This window comes from Epinephelus moara, chromosome 4, assembly GCF_006386435.1.
Source record: "Epinephelus moara isolate mb chromosome 4, YSFRI_EMoa_1.0, whole genome shotgun sequence".
Classification (NCBI taxonomy): domain Eukaryota; kingdom Metazoa; phylum Chordata; class Actinopteri; order Perciformes; family Serranidae; genus Epinephelus; species Epinephelus moara.
Window position 1 is genome coordinate 13,329,914 of NC_065509.1, and position 18,439 is coordinate 13,348,352.

An 18,439-nucleotide genomic window follows, 5' to 3' on the forward strand; every position below is an offset into this window, starting at 1 on the left:
CAGGCTTGCAGAACATTGTGCAGGTGCAGTTGTGCTCAAAGCAGCAGAAGCAGGTGGATCTTGCAGACCTCCACCTACACTGTCACACAATATGTGAACAGCACCTCTGGCTCAAGGAAACCATTTTACTGTAAACAGTAATCAGACCGACTTGATATTGTCACACAACACATGTCCAAAATATGGTGTCAAAGGGATGAAATATAAAGAAACCAGAAATCAGCCTGTGTGAGTTTAACTTGTTTTTGTCTTTGTGTGCGAGTGACACTGTCTCCACATATTAAAAGGGAATAAAATCAGTCCTGATTAGAGCTCCCCTGAAATGATTTTGTGTGTGTGAGTGCGTGTGAGAGAGTGCGCGTGGGTGAACAGACCCCCGTTTCAACACTCGCGAGCATGAACTTATTGAACCCATCTGCTCGCGGTGAGAAATGTGCCAGGCTTGCAGCATCCCGCGGACGTCATGGCAACCTGTGGGGAGGCAGCAGGGGCGGCGCTGTCTCTGCGCGCGTGTGTGCATGTGTGAGCCGTCTGATATTTTGTTGTAGTCTGTACCAGTGATCTGAGCAGGACGATCAGAGGGGAGCAGTGCAGCAGCAGCAGCAGCAGCAGTGGCGGCAGCAGCGGCGGCGGCGGCATCAGACACGGGCGGGAGGCTGGGACTGTAGGATGTTGCGTCTGAGCTGCCGATTAGGCTGATCAGAGCCGGAGCAACGATGCAGTGACAGTCTACAGGAAGACACGGGCACACACTCACACACATACACACACACACACTCACACACATAGAGTGAGAAGGAGGGAGGGAGAGTAAACAGACGAATGCGCACGAGAAATGATCCGCTCCTAGACTATGGCACCGTCGGGCTCGCGTAGTATCAAGAAGGGCTGTCAGAGAGTTTTGTACTGGATCCCGGTCCTCTTCATCGCCCTCATAGTGGCGTGGTCATACTACGCCTATGTGCTCCAGCTTTGCATAGGTAAGACCTCAGCTGTCTGGGTAGTATGAGGACGAGGTGTGTGTGTTTATGTCTGTGTGAGTGAGTGAGTGAGGGGGAAATGCCTCTGACTGGTGTGTGTGGTTTTTTTGGAGATGGGGTGGGGAGACATTAGTGTTTCAGCAGTTTGTGGTCAATGCTGATTTTTTTGGGGGGGATGCAGACGACTGGCTTGTTGTTCATGCAGTGTGTGGACAGTGTCAGTCACATGACAACAACAGTTCAAGCAGGAATTGTCAGCATATTGTTAAAAAGAAGTGCCAGTGTGGTTTTGCATGCCAAACCCAAGTTGAATATTTCCAAATCCTCATCATCTCACAGAATAAGAAGTGTTTTAACAACCTGTTTTTATTCTGAAGGAGCTTTTGTGACATATACATTAACACAGGGTGTATAAAATAGGATGAGTCCATGAGATTCATTATCTGAGTCCACCACTACCACTCTATCAGCACTATCTTAGAGACTTACTGTAATAGCTTCAGGCTTATGTAGTTGCAGAGCTTCATTATCTGAATTTATATCCTCCACCACAACACCAGCAGCATTATCTTTTGGCAAGAGGTCTGACTGTGATGGCTTTTGAGTCAGGGCTGTCTCCTTCCTTCATGCTCCCTCCGGCTGCTGAGCGTTAGATGGTGCGGTTACAGACAGCGAGCCTTCTTGGTGAACGGTGAACACAGAGTTGACCTGGATAGTGAGTAATGGATTCTAGGATGTCTCAGAGGAGTCTCAGCAGCCTACTCATGTGCTCCATTTGGCAGCTTGTCAGACCACTAGGAAAGCAGATCTCCTCTGTCAAAAAAGGGGGATGAAATGGAGATGGTTTAATGAGACCAAACAGAGGAAAACACAGGGAGGGAGGGGCTGTTCCTAAGTCTGAGCTCCTCCAAATGTAGCAAGACATGATATCCAGCTTCAGCTGAAAGGGTAGTTTTTCTGCTCGTCTTTACACCTGAGATGTACTGTAAGGAGTCACTGGGTTCACTAGCAGGACTGGGGCCAGTGGGGTGGCCAGGGGTGGCACATGCCCCTCCTGAAATTTGATTTAACCCCCCATGGTGTCACCCCTCCTTAGTCAGACGTTGCAGTGTATTCTCATAGAATGCTTTGTATGATATCCTATCAAAAATGCATACACAACAGTTGGTATGATATCCTACAAAGTAGCGCACCATGAGTGACATTGCATCTTTGACATACAGTTACGTAATTAACGTGAAATTACAGAGGTTAGGTTTAGGCAAGTTAAGTTACTGTGGTCAAGTTTAGGAAAAGAAACATGGTGAGGATGTTCCCTTAAAGGAGCTATACGTAAGAACTCTAAAGCAAATAGTCGTAAAATCATCCTCAAAGGTCACAGAGACTAAGGAATAATGTTCATATAACATACTGATCTCACCGACAACAATAGTACAGCCAGAATATTCGCATTTAAAAAACATTTTTGCAGTCCGCAAATCATGTTTATCTTTTGAATTTGTGTTTTGGCCTGTTGTGCCACCCACCGCCGTCTACCAGTCACACAGTCAGTAGAGTTTTAGCATCAGTTACAGTTACGACTGAGCTACAGCAGCACGGCAAGCAGCATTAGCAGTGTCCCGGTACATAGCATTAGCAGCCGGCTCCTCATGAGCTGTATCCCGGCAGCAGCGTTAGCAGCAGAGAAGCCGGACTTGCTCGAACGGTCCGCTGGAAAACCGCAGATCAAGGACGCGACGACGCGGCCCTGCCACGGCAGGCACCCGTGGGCAAACAAATCAGTCTCCAGCGTGCCGATGTCCAGCAACCTCGAATCTGTAGGGGAGGGGGGGCGGACATGACTCGTGGCAGTATTTTGAATTTCAGTATTTTGAATTTGAGTGCAGTAACCGTTTTGGCCACATTCTTACATACAGCGCCTTTAAGTGACTCAAAGTTCACACAGTTATGAACACACGACTCCAGGGGAAGGTCTGTTTTTGGTGACCCACCCCAACCTACCTCCTTGCAAGACCGCTCAGGACTGCTTCCTTGTTTCCACTGTCAGCATATTGGTCACGTGATCGCAGCCTTTCAAAATACGTTGGATGTGTATGAATTTGGGCACATTAATTTTCGTAGGATAATATACAGAAAACAGTTTTTTTTAGATTATTTTTTGGGCCTTTTTGCCTTTAATGGACAGGACAGAGTGAAGAGTGTGAAGTAGGGAGAGAGAGAGAGAGAGAGAGAGAGTGGGGGGACGATATGCAGCAAAGGGTTGCAAGCCGGAGTCGAGCTCGCAACCGCTGCAGCGAGGCATCGCCTCTATACATGGGCAAAATGACAATATGACAATACTGAGATGCAAAACCACAGTGAGACAAAAAACAACAACCAAGAGATGCTAAACAACTGCAAAGACACACAAAACGACTACAAAGAAACACTAAACAGCCACCAAGAAATGCTAAACAACCACTAAGAGACACAAGGTGACCACAAAGAGACAAATAACTGCCACAAAGGGAAATAAAATGACCACAAGAAGACGCAAAAACCCCAGAGATGCAAAAACACCACGAAGAGACAAAAAATAACCACAAAAAGATGCACAAACACCACAAAGAGATGCAAAAACACCGCAAAGAGACAAAAAATGACCACAAGAAGATGCAAAAACACCACATAGAGATGCAAAAGGACCACAAAGGGATGCAAAACAAACACAAAGACATGGAAAAACAACCACCAAGACAAATAAATGACCACAAAAAGACCATAAAGTCACTCAAAATGACCACAAAGATGCCAAAGTGTCCCCCTTCTTTAAAACTGTGCCCCAGTCTGGCCCCCTGATTCAAAACTTTCTAAACCCGTCCCTGTTGACCAGAGAGGACAGCCAGCGTCTGTCCCGGGATGACCCTCTTCTCAAGTTACTGGACGCTGTGACTCTGTTATGAGATATTGAGACATCCTTCATTACTGCAGTGTGACAGAAAAGCAAAATCATTGTTTCACCGGGCTTTTTAAGACCATCTTGTTTTGCATTCATTGGAACAAGAGTGACATTGTGATGCGTCCGGGTCACATGGGACGGACAGATGAAAACAGCAGCAGGGGGGCAGGACAGCGGTCGCTCAGGGCCAGCATGTGCTCTGCAAACAGACACAGAGACAGTTGTGTGAAAGTATTGTCAGCTGATACCTCTCGTTCAGCAGCTGAGTTAATCCCATTGTCTGGCTTACATAATTCACCCCAAGCAATCTGCGGTTGACCCACTTTCTTTTAAAGCACCGAACGTCAGCTTTTGAACAGTTGGTCCTTTTTTCCAAGATTGTTAAAAAATGCGGAATCAGGTGCTCTTTGGCTTTTTGAAGTTCATTTATTGTAGGGGACTGACCTTGTTGTTGCAAAAATGCAAACAGGAGGAGATACAGAGCAGCACAGTGACCATAATGCACTCATAGACATTTTAATATATGTCTCTGCACAGTCTCTTAATCACACATACACTTATGCTTCACTGTCAGACTGTGGGGCTTTTAAGGCTGATTTCTGGCTGCATGCCTCGATTTAGCTCCTTGGCTCACCTTTCCTCAGTTCCTGCTTTGTGCGTGTGTGTGTGTGTGTGTGTGTGTGTGTGTGTGCGCGCGCGTGTGTGTGTGCTGCTTCACAGGCTAACAGCTGAAGATGGATGGCTCTGTATGCTCAGCTAATCATTGCTTAGATATTGGGACAAATATAACAGTCTCAGCTAATTTCTTCCAACAGGTCTCTGCTTGTCTGTTTTTATGTTTGACTGTTTCACTGTGGGTGTGTGTGTGAGGGTTTTGGGGTGCTCATCAAGTGCAGCACGCTCCTGTTGTTTCCAGTGCTTTTTGTCAATGCACAGTTATGCTTGTCTACATGAGAGGATCAATAAGTCGAGCTATTCGATTGGGAGTGTGCTGTGTATTGATTTTATGACTGGTGTGGTATTAAGGGGTTACAGAGTCAGCATGTTTCAGTTTTGCTGATTTGAATTCAGAAGCCGACTGTCAGTCTATCATGTACGATACACCACGCAGAGGTGGTCTCTGTGCCAAGGATTAAAAAAAAAGAAACTTTTAATGTTGACCTACAAATGTGTGTTTAATGTTTCACCTTCTTAATTCAACAAAGGCCTGACTGTGTCTTTTCATTTTCATTTTTCAGAGTCTATTGAAGACACGGGAGAAAAGGGTAAGTGTTTTGTAATGCTGTTTAAAATCAAGAGGAATCACAAGTGTCTTTAGCTGTTCTGCATCTGTTAGATGTTGAGTTTAGGCCAGAGGAGGTTCAGCAGCCTTCAGTCTGGCAGAGGCAGCCCACATCAAAACACTATAATCAGCTTGTATCAGCTGGAAGTGTGTCATAAGATTTTTTTTTCCATTACCCCAGTTATATGTATAAATGCAGACTTTTATTCAGAGTGCATTTTGTAGTGTATAGATGAACTGAAAGATACCAGAACACAATTACATTTTATTTTTAGATGTGCTAGCAGCCTGGCTGTAGGGATAACAATGTTGGTCTGTCAGTGAGTCGATGCACCACTTTAGTGCAGAGTGAAATATATAATAACTGTTGGATAGATTGCCATTAGAAATTTACAGAAGTGTGCACACATTCATGGTCCCCACAGGATGCATCCCACTGACTTTGGTGATCCCTGACTTGCAAAGATGAGGTTCATTTTTCAAGGTGCAAGGTTATTTATTGTCAAATAAACAATAATTACAAGAGCAGTTATTGTCAATAAAAAACTAGGGTCACAGATTCTTCCAACAATGCAATTTAAGTATTTATTAAACATAGTAATGATTTAAAATCACACAGGTAGAGAAAAAGAGAAGCTAAATATAAGGATATAAAGTAGTGCAAATTTAAGTAAATGATAAATGTAACATAATTAAGATATGAAGGAAGTGATATACAATGTACAATGTATGCTTTGATTTAAAGGAAGGTACACTGTCTTTATGTAATATACAGTGATCAGCCAAAACATTAAAACCACTGGTGGGTGAAGTGAATTACATTGATCATCTTGTTACAATACAATGTTCCATTGGGAAACTTTTGATCCTGGCATTCATGTTAATGCTACCTGATGCACTCCACCCACCCGAACACCGTTGTAGACCAAGTAAACCCCAAGTAAATGGCACTTGTCGATGGCAGTGCCCCCCAGCAGGACAATACACCATGCCACACCACCTTAACTGCTCAGGAATGACCCGAGGAATGGGACAAAGAGCTCAAGGCGTTGACCTGACCTCCAAATACCCCAGATCCCAATCTGATCGAACATTTGAGGGACATGCTGGTACTCCAGAGGTACCCCCGATCCATGGTGGGTCCTCCTTGGACAGGACTTGGTTCTGACCTGTCAAGGCATGAACACAGGACCTTTGGGTGGTATCCTATAGTTTCTGGCACCAACGTGTTGGCTTCAGATCTTTTGGATCCCGTTGGTTGTGAGGTGGGGTAATAGCACATCCCACAGATGTTTGATCAAACTGGGATTTGGGGAATTCGGAGTCCAGGTCAATGCCTTGAGGTCTCTGTTATGTTCCTTGGGCCACTCCTGAGCAGTTTTTGTGGTGTGGCATGGTGCCATAAGGGGGGGTACCTGGTCTGCACTGATGTTTAGATGGGTGGAGCGTGTTTGGTGGCAACCACATGAATGTCACAATTCAAGGTTTCCCAACAGAACAGTGCACTGTAACAAGATGATGAATGTTGTTCACGTCACCTGTCGGTGGTTTTAATGTTTTGGCTGATCGGTGTAGAGTGACAGCAATCTGGAAATCCATCGGTAAAAAAAAAAAAAAAAAAAAAAAAATGTCTTCCTTTACCTCTGGAGGCACAGCCCGGAGTTTTTCGACTAACCGGAAGTGAAGGGGCCTCATGCCCTTCACTTCCGGCGGTGCCCCCAGGGAATCGCCGTGTTGTTTACAAATACTTCGGGTAGAAAACCAGCAGAGTTTAGCTATATATCACATTTTTCACGTCACTATATCACCGTGTAGACTAATCTGATGTTTGTTAAGTCTATAAACACAATGACTGAACAAACGTTACTATTTCTGTGTGCACGTAATNTCTAGAAAGCAGCAGTGGCTGCAGCTGACAGGGACAGTTAGCAAAGCTAACATCAAGACGTCATCTGTTAAAAGCCTCCTGTTGCCGGATACGACATGAAACTACTCCAGTTAGCTCAATCATGTTGTAACTCAGACATCCGCTGGAAAAAATTTTTTTTTTCATGTTGACGAGACGGCATTACTGGAGCGGTCGCTATGGGCGCGCTATGGACGTGGAGCTTGCTGTTTCTGTAGGTACACATTTCCTGTGTACCTACACCCCCACCCCTCTAGTCGTCTTTCACACAGGGCTGCCAACAGATTCTACAATGTAGATTGCAGAATCTGTCTTGAGAGATTAGAGTGACAGTGACCAGAGTGAGAGTTCAGAGTTCAGCAGTCTTACAGCCTGTGGGATGAAGCTGTGACATCTTGACAACTATTGTATGGATTGCCATGAACCTTGGAGCTAGTCCCCCTCTGGATGAAATGTAATCACTGTAGTGATCCCCTGACTCATCTAGCGCCACCATCAGATTAAAATATCAGTTTGTGCAAATACTTTGGTTGATGACCAGATATCTGCAAAACTAATAAAACTCTCATCAGCCTCTGCTGTATTTTGTGTTTGGTGCTAATCAGCAAATGTTAGCATGCTACTGACATGCTCAACTAAGATGGTGAACACTGAAGCTAGGTCTACAAAACATCAGCATGCTGGCACTGTCATTATTAGCATGCTGATGTTAGCATTCACCTCAACGCACCACTGTGCCTAAACACAGCCTCACAGAGCTGCTAGCTTAGCTGCAGACTCTTAGTCTTGTTTATTCTGGGAATGTAAAAAAAAACACGCTGTCACTGCCTTAAAGAAATACTACACCCACAAAATGACCATTTAAATATCAATTAGCCATGCTGTGCTATCTTCAGTTTGTGAGGAAAATTTTGTTTTTCACATGCCTCCATGGAAAAGGGCGAACGTATTTATTTATTGATCACTGATATCCATTTTTAAATCCTTCGTTCACCATGGAGGCATATGTGAAAGTTTTCTTCACAAATTCAAGGGTACACCGTATAACCAATTGATTTACAAGTGATCATTTTGTGGGTGAAGTATTCCTTTAATATGCAAATTTATGAACTAAACATAATATGTATTTTTCACTCTCATAGTCAGATTTAAATGCAGCTACACGAAACTGATATCTTTACAAAATTTTGCAGCAATCAGCACCAGAGACAACACCAAAATAACTGCTCAGAGTCTCAAATACTGTAAATCTATCTACTGCAATAATATTTCTCCCACCACACAATTTTAGAAATTATTAGATTCTGAATCAAAGTCGTGTTCATGTGAGTGCTGAGTTATTAGAGCTGACTTTGTGCATTTGGTCATATGTCTTTTTACATTTTCATACTAACCCAGTGTGCATCACTAATGATAATGATGAAATACTGATTGTGACATCAAAAATTAAATTTTTTATTTGCTATTAAAAACTAAAGAAATTACACTGACTCACACCAGTGTTATTATTGCAAATGAAAATGGTTAAATGCTCACCACTGATGATAGATGACGATGACTTGTTTATGTTTGTCTGCTTTCAGTTATATACTTGCTGGTGTACCATGTCATCTTCATCATGTTTGTGTGGGCGTACTGGCAAACCATCTTCACCAAGCCCATGAACCCCCTGAAGGAGGTGAGTGTGTCTGTCTGCGATGCAGTGTTACTGTCGGCTGGGATGATGAGGCACGGTGAGAAGTGCAGATGTAGGTTACAGCCTCCCCGTGTGATTGAACACTGCATTTAGACTAATAATACTTTCCAGTGGAAGTGCCTGGAGCTGCTCTGTAATGGCTCTGATCCTGACCGCAGCACTTTGGCTCTGCAGGGTGAACACACACATGCATACATCTTAGAGAGGGCGCCGAGAGAGAAAAAAAAACAAAACAAGCCACCTTTGCATTTCAATTCTAACCGAGGCGGAGCTCCTCATATGAAGGCTTTCTTTTATGAGATGTGAAAACTGGATCACTTGAGGTTTTGGGATTGTAATAAAAGTCACACTTCATGTGTGCTGTGCTGTTTGTTATCATCAGAGTTATTTGTTTCCAGTGTTCAATCATAAATTGCCTGAGTGGCTGAAAGTAATATCTCAGCTCTGTGCTGCTTTGCTCCCATTTGCCTGCTGGGGCAGAAAGAATCAAAACAAATGGAAGACACAGAAATTCCCTTCGCAGCCTACTGAGCTGCGGCTCCACAGCGACAGACATCCCTGCGTAACTGACACTAAGACAGCTTGTAGCTCATCTGACCAATGATTTGACTCTGTTTGAAAAATGCGAGGATTTGATTCATGAGAAATCAACAGCACTGCTCACAGATTGAGCTATTGCTAAATCGCAGGTGTTGTTTGTCTTTCCCTGTGCGTTCCGCCCTACATAGTTTCACCTGTCCTACTCTGACAAAGAGCTGCTGGAGCGTGAAGATCGGGGAGAGTCTCAGCAGGAGATCCTGAGGAGGATAGCCAAGGATCTGCCCATCTACACCCGCACCAACTCTGGAGGTACAGTACAGCGCGCACTGCTGCTGCTGCTGCTGCTGCTGATGCAGAACAACAGGAGCAGTCTAGACTGACATGCAGCTCTCAGAGCTCATTTCACCCCCGTCACCTTGTAAGTCTGTGGTCAAGTGTTAGACAGGCTGCTGCTGACGGCTGTGTGATTGAATTGGCTGTGTCTCCTCAGCAATCCGTTTCTGTGACCGCTGCCAGCTGCTGAAGCCTGATCGATGTCACCATTGTTCAGTCTGTGATAAGTATGGCTCTCTGCTCATGCACCTATAGAGATCAGACCACACCATATATTGCATTCTGGCAGGCAGAGTAAGATTCAATTACACTGACGTCTGACCCTGCTGTGTTACAGATGCATCCTGAAGATGGATCACCACTGCCCGTGGTATGTAGTGGCAATAGGATTTAAAACTAACATCAGTGGCACTGCACTGATGTACCACTGTACTCACATGGTGTTGTTATATCATTGTCATTAAATCATCTCCTTTTCATTAAAGGCCCCAGAGTATTCAGGCTCCATGGTTTCATCGGGGGAAAAACAGTTTTTCTTTAGCATCACACTTCACAGTCACATTCCAGTTAACGGGGCCTGTAAACACACATCACATGGAAGCACAAAGAGCTTGTGTACTGGACAGATTTTAATACAGTAACCTCTCATCCTGCCAGATGACACGTTCTGGCAGCAGAGGGAGACAAAACAAATCTGCAATAATTCAGCTTCATGAAAGAATCTGAATAGAAGCATATGTCATAAAGCAATAGGTGGTTTTCTATAATGCTCTGGTGTGAGTGTGTCCTCAGGATCCCTGATTGGTTGAGAATAACAGGTCTTCTAATTCACATGAAACAAACCTGCTGATTGAAGGTTTCCGTATAAAGCTCTGCCAGTTGTGATGCATTTACCTGTTTTTCAGGCTCAAACAGGACGGAAAGTGGGTCATTTAAAAAAAATGCCTGGAATAGTTATTTGCACATCCACAAAACCCCCAATATTTACTGTTCCTCTGCTCCACTGTGTTTCTTCAGTTCCTGTATCTCTGCATTAAAGGAATACTTCAACCACAAAATGATTATCTGTATATCAGTTACTCACCCTGTGTCACAGTGAATTCGTGAAGAAAACTTTGTTTTTCTTGCATGCCTCCACGGTGAATGAAGGATCTAATTATGGAGACAATTTTTGATGAACTGGAGTAAATAGGGGCCGTGTTAACCACAGCAAATCTATATCAAAACATTTGTTTACGAAATCTCATACAACTTGTTTAGTATAATTCAAGTCTCATGGTATCTAGTCATGTGCTCAGTACATCCCCCAAACACATGCGTTTTGGCGAAAACATTATAATATAAAACACTTTGGCATACTTTAAAACTTAAATCAATAGCCAAGGCTATTATTTGCTTAAATCACTGAAATCAGGAGGCCTATATATGGGACAGGTCTTTAATTCCTTTCACACAAAACTGTTGCTCAGCAAAGATGAGAAATACGATCAAATTGTTTATTTAAAACAGTATGAATATACAGCACATCAGAGAGAGAGAGTGTAACGGTGCTCCAGGATTATGACACCCGGCATACCGTTAAAACAATACTCACAGCTTGGATTATTTATTATGAAAAATGCTTGAATATGAATAACTTACAGGGTAATCGAGGAATGGACACCTAATTTGAGGTAGCCAACAACCCGGTTTGATTCGTCCGAAGAATGTCTATAAAAAAAGAACTACTGGGCCTCTAATTGGGACTAGGCCCTCCAGTCACTTGGACAAACTATCAACATTCAGTGACCAGCGCTATGGCAGGTGTCACAGTACACGGCATTTCGCAGGAGGCAACTGATGATTTTTTGGGACATAACGATCAGATTTCATTCAGAAGTAACCAAAAGGGCCTAAACTATGCACTGCAGGGATATATTCATCATTTTATTGTTGAGAAGGTCGATGAAAAGCTTAAATTACAAGCCAAAATTTACAGGTCACAGTGTACGCTTGTGAACCGCATCTCGTTGCCACTGAAGTTCAGGTTTTTGGCTCAGAATATGAGAAAAGGATAGGTTTTTGGCTCAGAATATGAGAAAAGGATAACGGCCTTTTTACCATCTTTACCAAGAGTGTCTCTCCGTTAGTTTGGTGCTACAGTATTTACACTGAATCATTCAGCATAACGTTTGCCAACCTTTGTTATCTCTGCCATTACAGATAAGTTAATGAAGCTAAGCTCCAGAAGTTAACGTTAGCTTAACTAGAGCCCTTTGGACAACAGCTAACAATGATGTACGATCACCAAAGTACAAAACTAGAACAAAATAGGCTAATGAACTCCCAGGAAACAAGGTGACATGATTAACAAGGCAGCTAGGACCATTTTTAAACCTCAAATCTCAGAAAAAGCTCATAAAACCAAACAAAACTGACTTTCTGTAATGCATTTCAATGAACGTCCAGGCAGAGAATGTCTGAGTGTATGGGAATGGCTATACGCACTGTGATTGGCTGATCGCGTTTGAGGGCGGGACTTAGCCAGAGGTTAATTGGACTAAATAAGACTTTGATCATACTGTATGAGTTGATTAAGAGTTTTTAAACAGATGTTTTGCGATAGTTTTGCTGTTGTTAAATGTGGACCCCCTTTCACTCCAATTTATCAAGAATTTTCTCCGCTTTTGGATTCATCCCTCACTGTGGAGGCATGCGGGAAAAGTTTTCTTCACAAATTCAGTGTAACACAAGGTGAGTAACTGATATGCAAATGATCATTTTGCAGGTGGAGTTTTTCTTTAAGAAAAGCTCTGAACATGTATTAATGATTATATTCCCAAACTGACCTGCATCCTTTCATTCGTGCTACAGGGTGAACAACTGTGTGGGATTCTCCAACTACAAGTTTTTCATGCTGTTCTTGTTGTATTCGCTACTCTACTGCCTTTTTATAACTGCGACAGATCTTCAGTACTTCATCAAGTTTTGGCTGGTAAGTAACCACCATTGATTATACTGTTTTGTTTTGTTTTCTTTAGAAAGTGTTGGGTTAGCACTAAATATCTCTAATCAAATCTGAAAAATGCAGTCTGTGTTAAACATTTGGTATTTGATTTTTCTTTTTCACAAGGCTGGAGGTAGAGCACATTTCCGTCTGAGAGAATACCTGGTATGAACTAGTTAGTGGCACTGAGATAGAAGCACTTCAGTGAGCTCCCCTAGAACACTTGAGTAGAAATCTCTCAGATCCTGCTCAGTCTCAGAGTGTCTTAGTGTCCTGTGTGTGTTGTGTTTTCAGCTGTGTTGATTGTCTGGTTGTTATTTCCCCGTCAGAACGGCCTCCCAGACACTCAGGCCAAGTTCCACATCCTGTTCCTCTTCTTCTCGGCCTCCATGTTCTCCGTCAGCCTGGCTTCACTTTTCATCTATCACTGCTGGCTCGTCTGCAAGAACAGATCCACTCTCGGTAGGTGGCGTGCGTCGTACCTACATGTGTGTGTGTGTGTTTGTTTGTGGATGCAGTAATTATATAGCCTCTGTAGGACAGCAGCTCGCTCAGCTCTGTGTATGCTCACTATCTGCTGCTTATGGTGTCGTCTTTGCACTAATGATGAAGGATGTTTCATTGCATTTTTCCCACCGTCAGTCACCGTCCTCATCAGTGCAGTGATTTGATGAGCCTCTCTGGGCCGTTATCAGACGGAGCAGTCTCTCATTATGTGTGCACAGTGGCACACTTTGTCTGTGCGTTGAGGAGAGTGGATTATCCAGAGGAGTATGTTACAGTGTAATGCAAAGACACAAGGCTCAGAGCAGTAAGCAGCTTAGTAACAGACACTGCTAGGAAGAGAAGTCACACATGGTGGCACAGTCCTCAGATCTGCTTCTCCTGCACAACAAAGACACTTTCATTCAGAGTTGTTTCATTGACGCAGCCATTCAGCGGGAGTCGTTCATGTGTTGTCTGAATGGGCTCCTGCTATTAATCTGAATAATAGATTACAGAAAGACTGAGAGGGAGTGCTGCATGTATTCATCTCCATGTCAGACTGACTCTTCTTCTCCATGTGTGTCCTCTCAGAGGCTGTGCGCGCTCCAGTGTTTCGCCACGGCACCGATAAGAACGGCTTCAGTCTGGGCTTCAGTAAGAACTTCCGCCAGGTCTTTGGTGATGAAGTTAAATACTGGCCTGTTCCTGTTTTCTCTGGGTAAGGTCTCATGGGCAGCTGTCAAAGATATTCAAAAGACATGAATATATATCTTATTTGCACCCCTCTGTTATCTAGTTTTATATTTTGCACCTACTGTTATGTTATTTTAGTCTTTTTGTATAATGGAGTCTTTGTCTCTGCACTCTCCAACTTTGCACTGCAGCTGCTGCACAGCAGTTTCCCTCAGGGTATAAGTCTACTTTATCTTATCAAATCTTATTTTAAATCTTCTTAAGAAAATCCTTTAGGTTTATTTATCAAATAAAATTATATTTAAAAAGAAATATAAGATTAAGAAGGGCAAACTAAAGAAACAAATTCAATAAAGCAAGTCTATAATTATTGATAACTTCCCCCAGCAGGTTGTTTGACAGTCTAGCAGCCCTCATGACCTGTAATTTGAGTCTAGACTGAAGGACAAGCAGGTCAGAGACTTCCGACTCTGCTTCAACAACCACAACCCAGTGCACCTGCGGTGTGGCTATGACTAAAAATGGGATCAGGAAAATCAAATCTGACTTTCAACCAAGCTTCAAGAAGCCACAGATCAGGGTTATGGGTCTCAATAGAGGACTTTTATTTTGACAAAAGACATTTACGCCATACATTGATGCAGAAAAGGAACAAAGTGGTGCAAAAAAATTCACCAAAAAGTACAAAATTGAATGTTTGATGCTCTAAACTTTCTGGCAGAGGACAATAGAGCCCCCCGTTTTAAAAAACCTGAAACAAAACCTACACCCTTGGCAATGCGTCAAAACATGATGTCAAGGGCATCTTTTCTTTCTTTATTACACACTGATCAAGTGTACGTGAGTGCATTATGCTGGTATGTCCAGTTTATGAATTATTAGGAGTTATATAATGCATTAATATTTATGGAGGCCACTTGGTCCAGTTGTATTTTTAACACACGCATCTGTATACAGCACAAACTCGACTCAGAGTTCAAAAAGGTCTAGTGTGTAGGATTTAGTGGCGTCAGTGGTGAGGTTGCAGAACTGAGGCTTCTCCTGTGTGCCAAGTGTATAGCAGATGGCTTGCAAATGCAAAAATGTGAAAGAGCCAGTGTTTGATATGTCTATTCTGGGCTACTTTAGAAAAATATGGAGGACTCAGTAAAAGAGGACCTGCTCGCGAATTTGTGTTTCCTAGGATGCCGAAGGCTTGACCCGCCATACTCTGCCTTACACTGCCTCTAACTGGCTAACTCTGATATTCTTACCCTGACCAAGCAACAAGTACAAGTCTATCAGAGGGAGAGTAAGGCAGGTCATGCCTTTACTGACATAGGAAACACAAATTTGCAACCCGCTTCGTATGTAGATATAAACAGCTCATTCTAAGGCAACAAAAACACAATTTTTTTTAGTGTGGCACGGTGGTGCAGTGGTTAGCATTGTCGCCCTTATGTGCAGAGCTTGCATGTTCTCCCCTGTCAGCATGGGTTTTCTCCAGGTACTCCGGCTTCCTCCCACAGTCCACAGACATGCAGGTTGATTGGTGACTGTAAATTGCCTGTCCAGGTTTAAGTTTAAGTTAAGTTTAAGTTTATTTACTTTATTAATCCCCCTGAGGGGAAATTCAATGTTCAGTGTTCAGTGTTTCAATGTTGGCTCCATTCTCCCCGTGACCCCCATCATGAATATTATGTACCCTTTCTGCCAATAGGTGGCCCTAAATCCTACACACTGGCCCCCTTTAAGGTCATTATGATGATGATGTACAGTTTTTAGGTGCTATATCATATCATGTTAAAATCTAATACTGTGTTTCAAAGTCACGATTGCATCTATAACTGTAATTCATTCATATTGATTATATAAATCCTGTCAATCAGCATCAATATTCACAGCGATGGTACACATCACACACTTCTTCAGTGCCTCTGTAGTTGAAATGATCTGACTCAGGGTGTCAGAGAAGTGCTGAATGAATGAAGTCGCTCCTCAGCTCGGGGATTAGAGAGCCCTGCCACTTAGTTTGAAACAAAATGGTTCAGAAGAGGGGAAAGTCCCAGAGGAGACAAGAGAGCACCATCTTCAGTAAACAACAACAACAACACCACTGTGAATTCATGCCGAAGCTCCAGTTTTGCAAAAATTAGTAATTCATGCTGACAGAATGAATAATATTATGAATATACAGCTTTTTGGCAGTCGCAGGCAAATTATTAAAACATAAACCCCAAGTTTTTACAAACAAACAATTCAGCTCAGATTCAGCTGCTAATGGGAGACAGAAGCTCATTTTGTTGCAACAACTGGTTACTATGGATTTAATTATTCTGTAAACTAAGCCCCCACTGTGATACTCAAACTCATGGGAAGCTTCTTCTCTTATGTTGCTTTGCAAAACAATTTCTTTGTGGTAACAGTGAAGTTTACGCAGATTTATTACCTGCTAGTTATCTAAACATCTTTCTACTGTGTTTACTGCTGGCTTCCAGTTTAGGTGACGGGTGCTCGTTCCCAACCTGTCTGGTGAATCTGGACCCGGAGCAGCCTTCATCACCCACTGGCTCCAACCCTGCCAACAAGGGGTGAGTAAAACACGTAGAAACACACACACATCACATCACATAAAGTAAAGCACAGAAACAAAAGAGCTGCACAACTGCAAGTCAGCCCTCTGTAGTTAATTAACCCTGTAGGTTTAATGATGCAGGGAAATCACTTTGAAACAGTCACAGCGTTGCAATTTTAATTAATAATTCAGATCATAGAATTATGATGATAAGAGAATTTTATTCAGAGAAGAAAGTGAGCCCAAAATACTCCACAGCTGGGGCCAGGATTCCTGGCTTCACCCCTGCTTATGTGTATTTGTGTTTGCAGTGCAGCAGAAGGCCGCCAGTTCCCCTCCAAGCCGCTGAGGGAGTCTCAGAGCCGACTGCTCACCAGCACCCCCTCCTGGTCAGAGAGTGACAGTGCAACAGACAAAGACAGGAAGGGTGAAGTTATATTTCTTTTAATAAGTTTCTCAATAGCTGCCTGCTCACATAACCCCGAGAAAACTTTTTACTAAGAGAAACACTGACTTTTAATGACTTAAATGTTCGTTCAGGTGCCAGTAACCCAGGGATGACCATAGAGAATGAAGCGTAACCAGAGTCACAGATGGAGGTGACACCTTCAAGAAAAAGTGAGTGTTTCAGTCCTATAGAAACTATCCACGTATCAAGATATAAAATCATCATCTATTACCATGTGTTTCATCCAACAGGTCTATGCCACCCCCTCCTAAGTGTTTGTGCCTATCAGAATGTGACGTGGTGACATCATCAATATTTGTTGTTTTCCGTACTGCACCCTGCTTCTGAGAGGTTTACATGACTGAGATCAGACTTATATAGGCCTAATTATCATCCATCAGTATTACTCTTATTGCAATCAGCAACAACTCCTGCTGCTATCTGAAAGTTTTTGGGCTTCAGAACAAATTGCATTCCAACAATCATGTTTTGTTTGTATATGAATAAGCACAGAGCAGCCATGGACGAGATGTTTTGCACTTTGTATACTAGAAGAACTATCTGAGCTGCTTTTGTATGTCCCAGTTCATGTCACGGAGACAGAATTATCTACATGTTTATTTGTTATTTCCGTAGCTTAGCGCAGAGGTAAATGCTGTTTTGAGTTTGCCAAATGTTTGCACATGAAGTATAGAGTAGTAGTGGTGTTGATGTGATGTAACTGATATTCCTTTGGCCATTTTTTTTCCCAGTGAAGTATTTTGTTTTGGAGGGGGGAGGGGGGGACAGGTGTTCCACCCACCATGTTGAGTGTCGTGGAAGTTGAATCGATGCATGCTCTCATCTCAGGATGTCAACACAAACACACCTTGTCGTAGTGAACTGTACCACAGGATGTTCTCCCCTTTGCTTGGATTTATTTACAAAAAAAAAAAAAAAAGTGTAGTCGTTAGTAATTACATTTGAATAAGGGCTCTTCTGACTTGTTATAGCATGAGTGAGGACGTTGCTGTCACACTGTAACACCTGAAAGCTGGTGCTGAGACAGCGTGCGTCCCCTCTGCCAAATATCTAATCAGCTGTCTGGTAGCCTAACAGTACACGTCAAACTGCCGGCCAAAAGCTTCCTGACTGTCTCTGGAGGGCCGGCACACCGGCCGCCAGCAAAAGCCTCTGTGTAATGCTGCAGATCTGTTCACCATCACAAAGCAGATACTGTGGAGTGTTTTTCTAACTCACAACATGATGTTGTGGATGTACTACAGAGCAAAAAAACAAAGATAATCAGCTCCAGCTGCTTTGTGCAGTATCTTTTCACCTTCTGAGGATTCTGTCTGTTCTTGTCTCTGACTGGAAATGATTAAACCATCACTGAAAATTTGGTAGAATGTATGCTTGTTTAAAAAAAAAGCTTCATTGTGACAGTCAGTGTCAATCTATATTTTTCTATTCTTCTGTCTGTATGACTCAAGAGACAATATGGATGTGTGAGGCAATGTACTGTACAGTTGTGATGCCTTAAAGAATAAAATGAGCTCATCTTCAGCCTCCTTCAGCTCCTTGTTGCACGTCCAGAAGAACTCTGAGTCATTAAAGG

General features: G+C 42.9%; 1 protein-coding gene across 1 annotated transcript; it reads left to right on the forward strand.

Annotated features, from left to right (window-relative positions):
* The first annotated feature begins 537 nt into the window (after positions 1-537).
* On the forward strand, positions 538-18,357 carry zdhhc2 (zinc finger DHHC-type palmitoyltransferase 2). Its single transcript, XM_050042006.1, has 13 exons — positions 538-980; positions 5,157-5,183; positions 8,690-8,784; positions 9,531-9,651; positions 9,833-9,902; positions 10,013-10,045; positions 12,529-12,649; positions 12,991-13,123; positions 13,739-13,865; positions 16,318-16,410; positions 16,706-16,821; positions 16,935-17,012; positions 17,094-18,357. The coding sequence occupies exons 1-12, from the start codon at positions 854-856 to the stop codon at positions 16,973-16,975; spliced, it is 1,104 nt and encodes a 367-aa protein (XP_049897963.1). The 5' UTR covers positions 538-853; the 3' UTR covers positions 16,976-17,012; positions 17,094-18,357.
* The last annotated feature ends 82 nt before the right edge of the window (positions 18,358-18,439 follow it).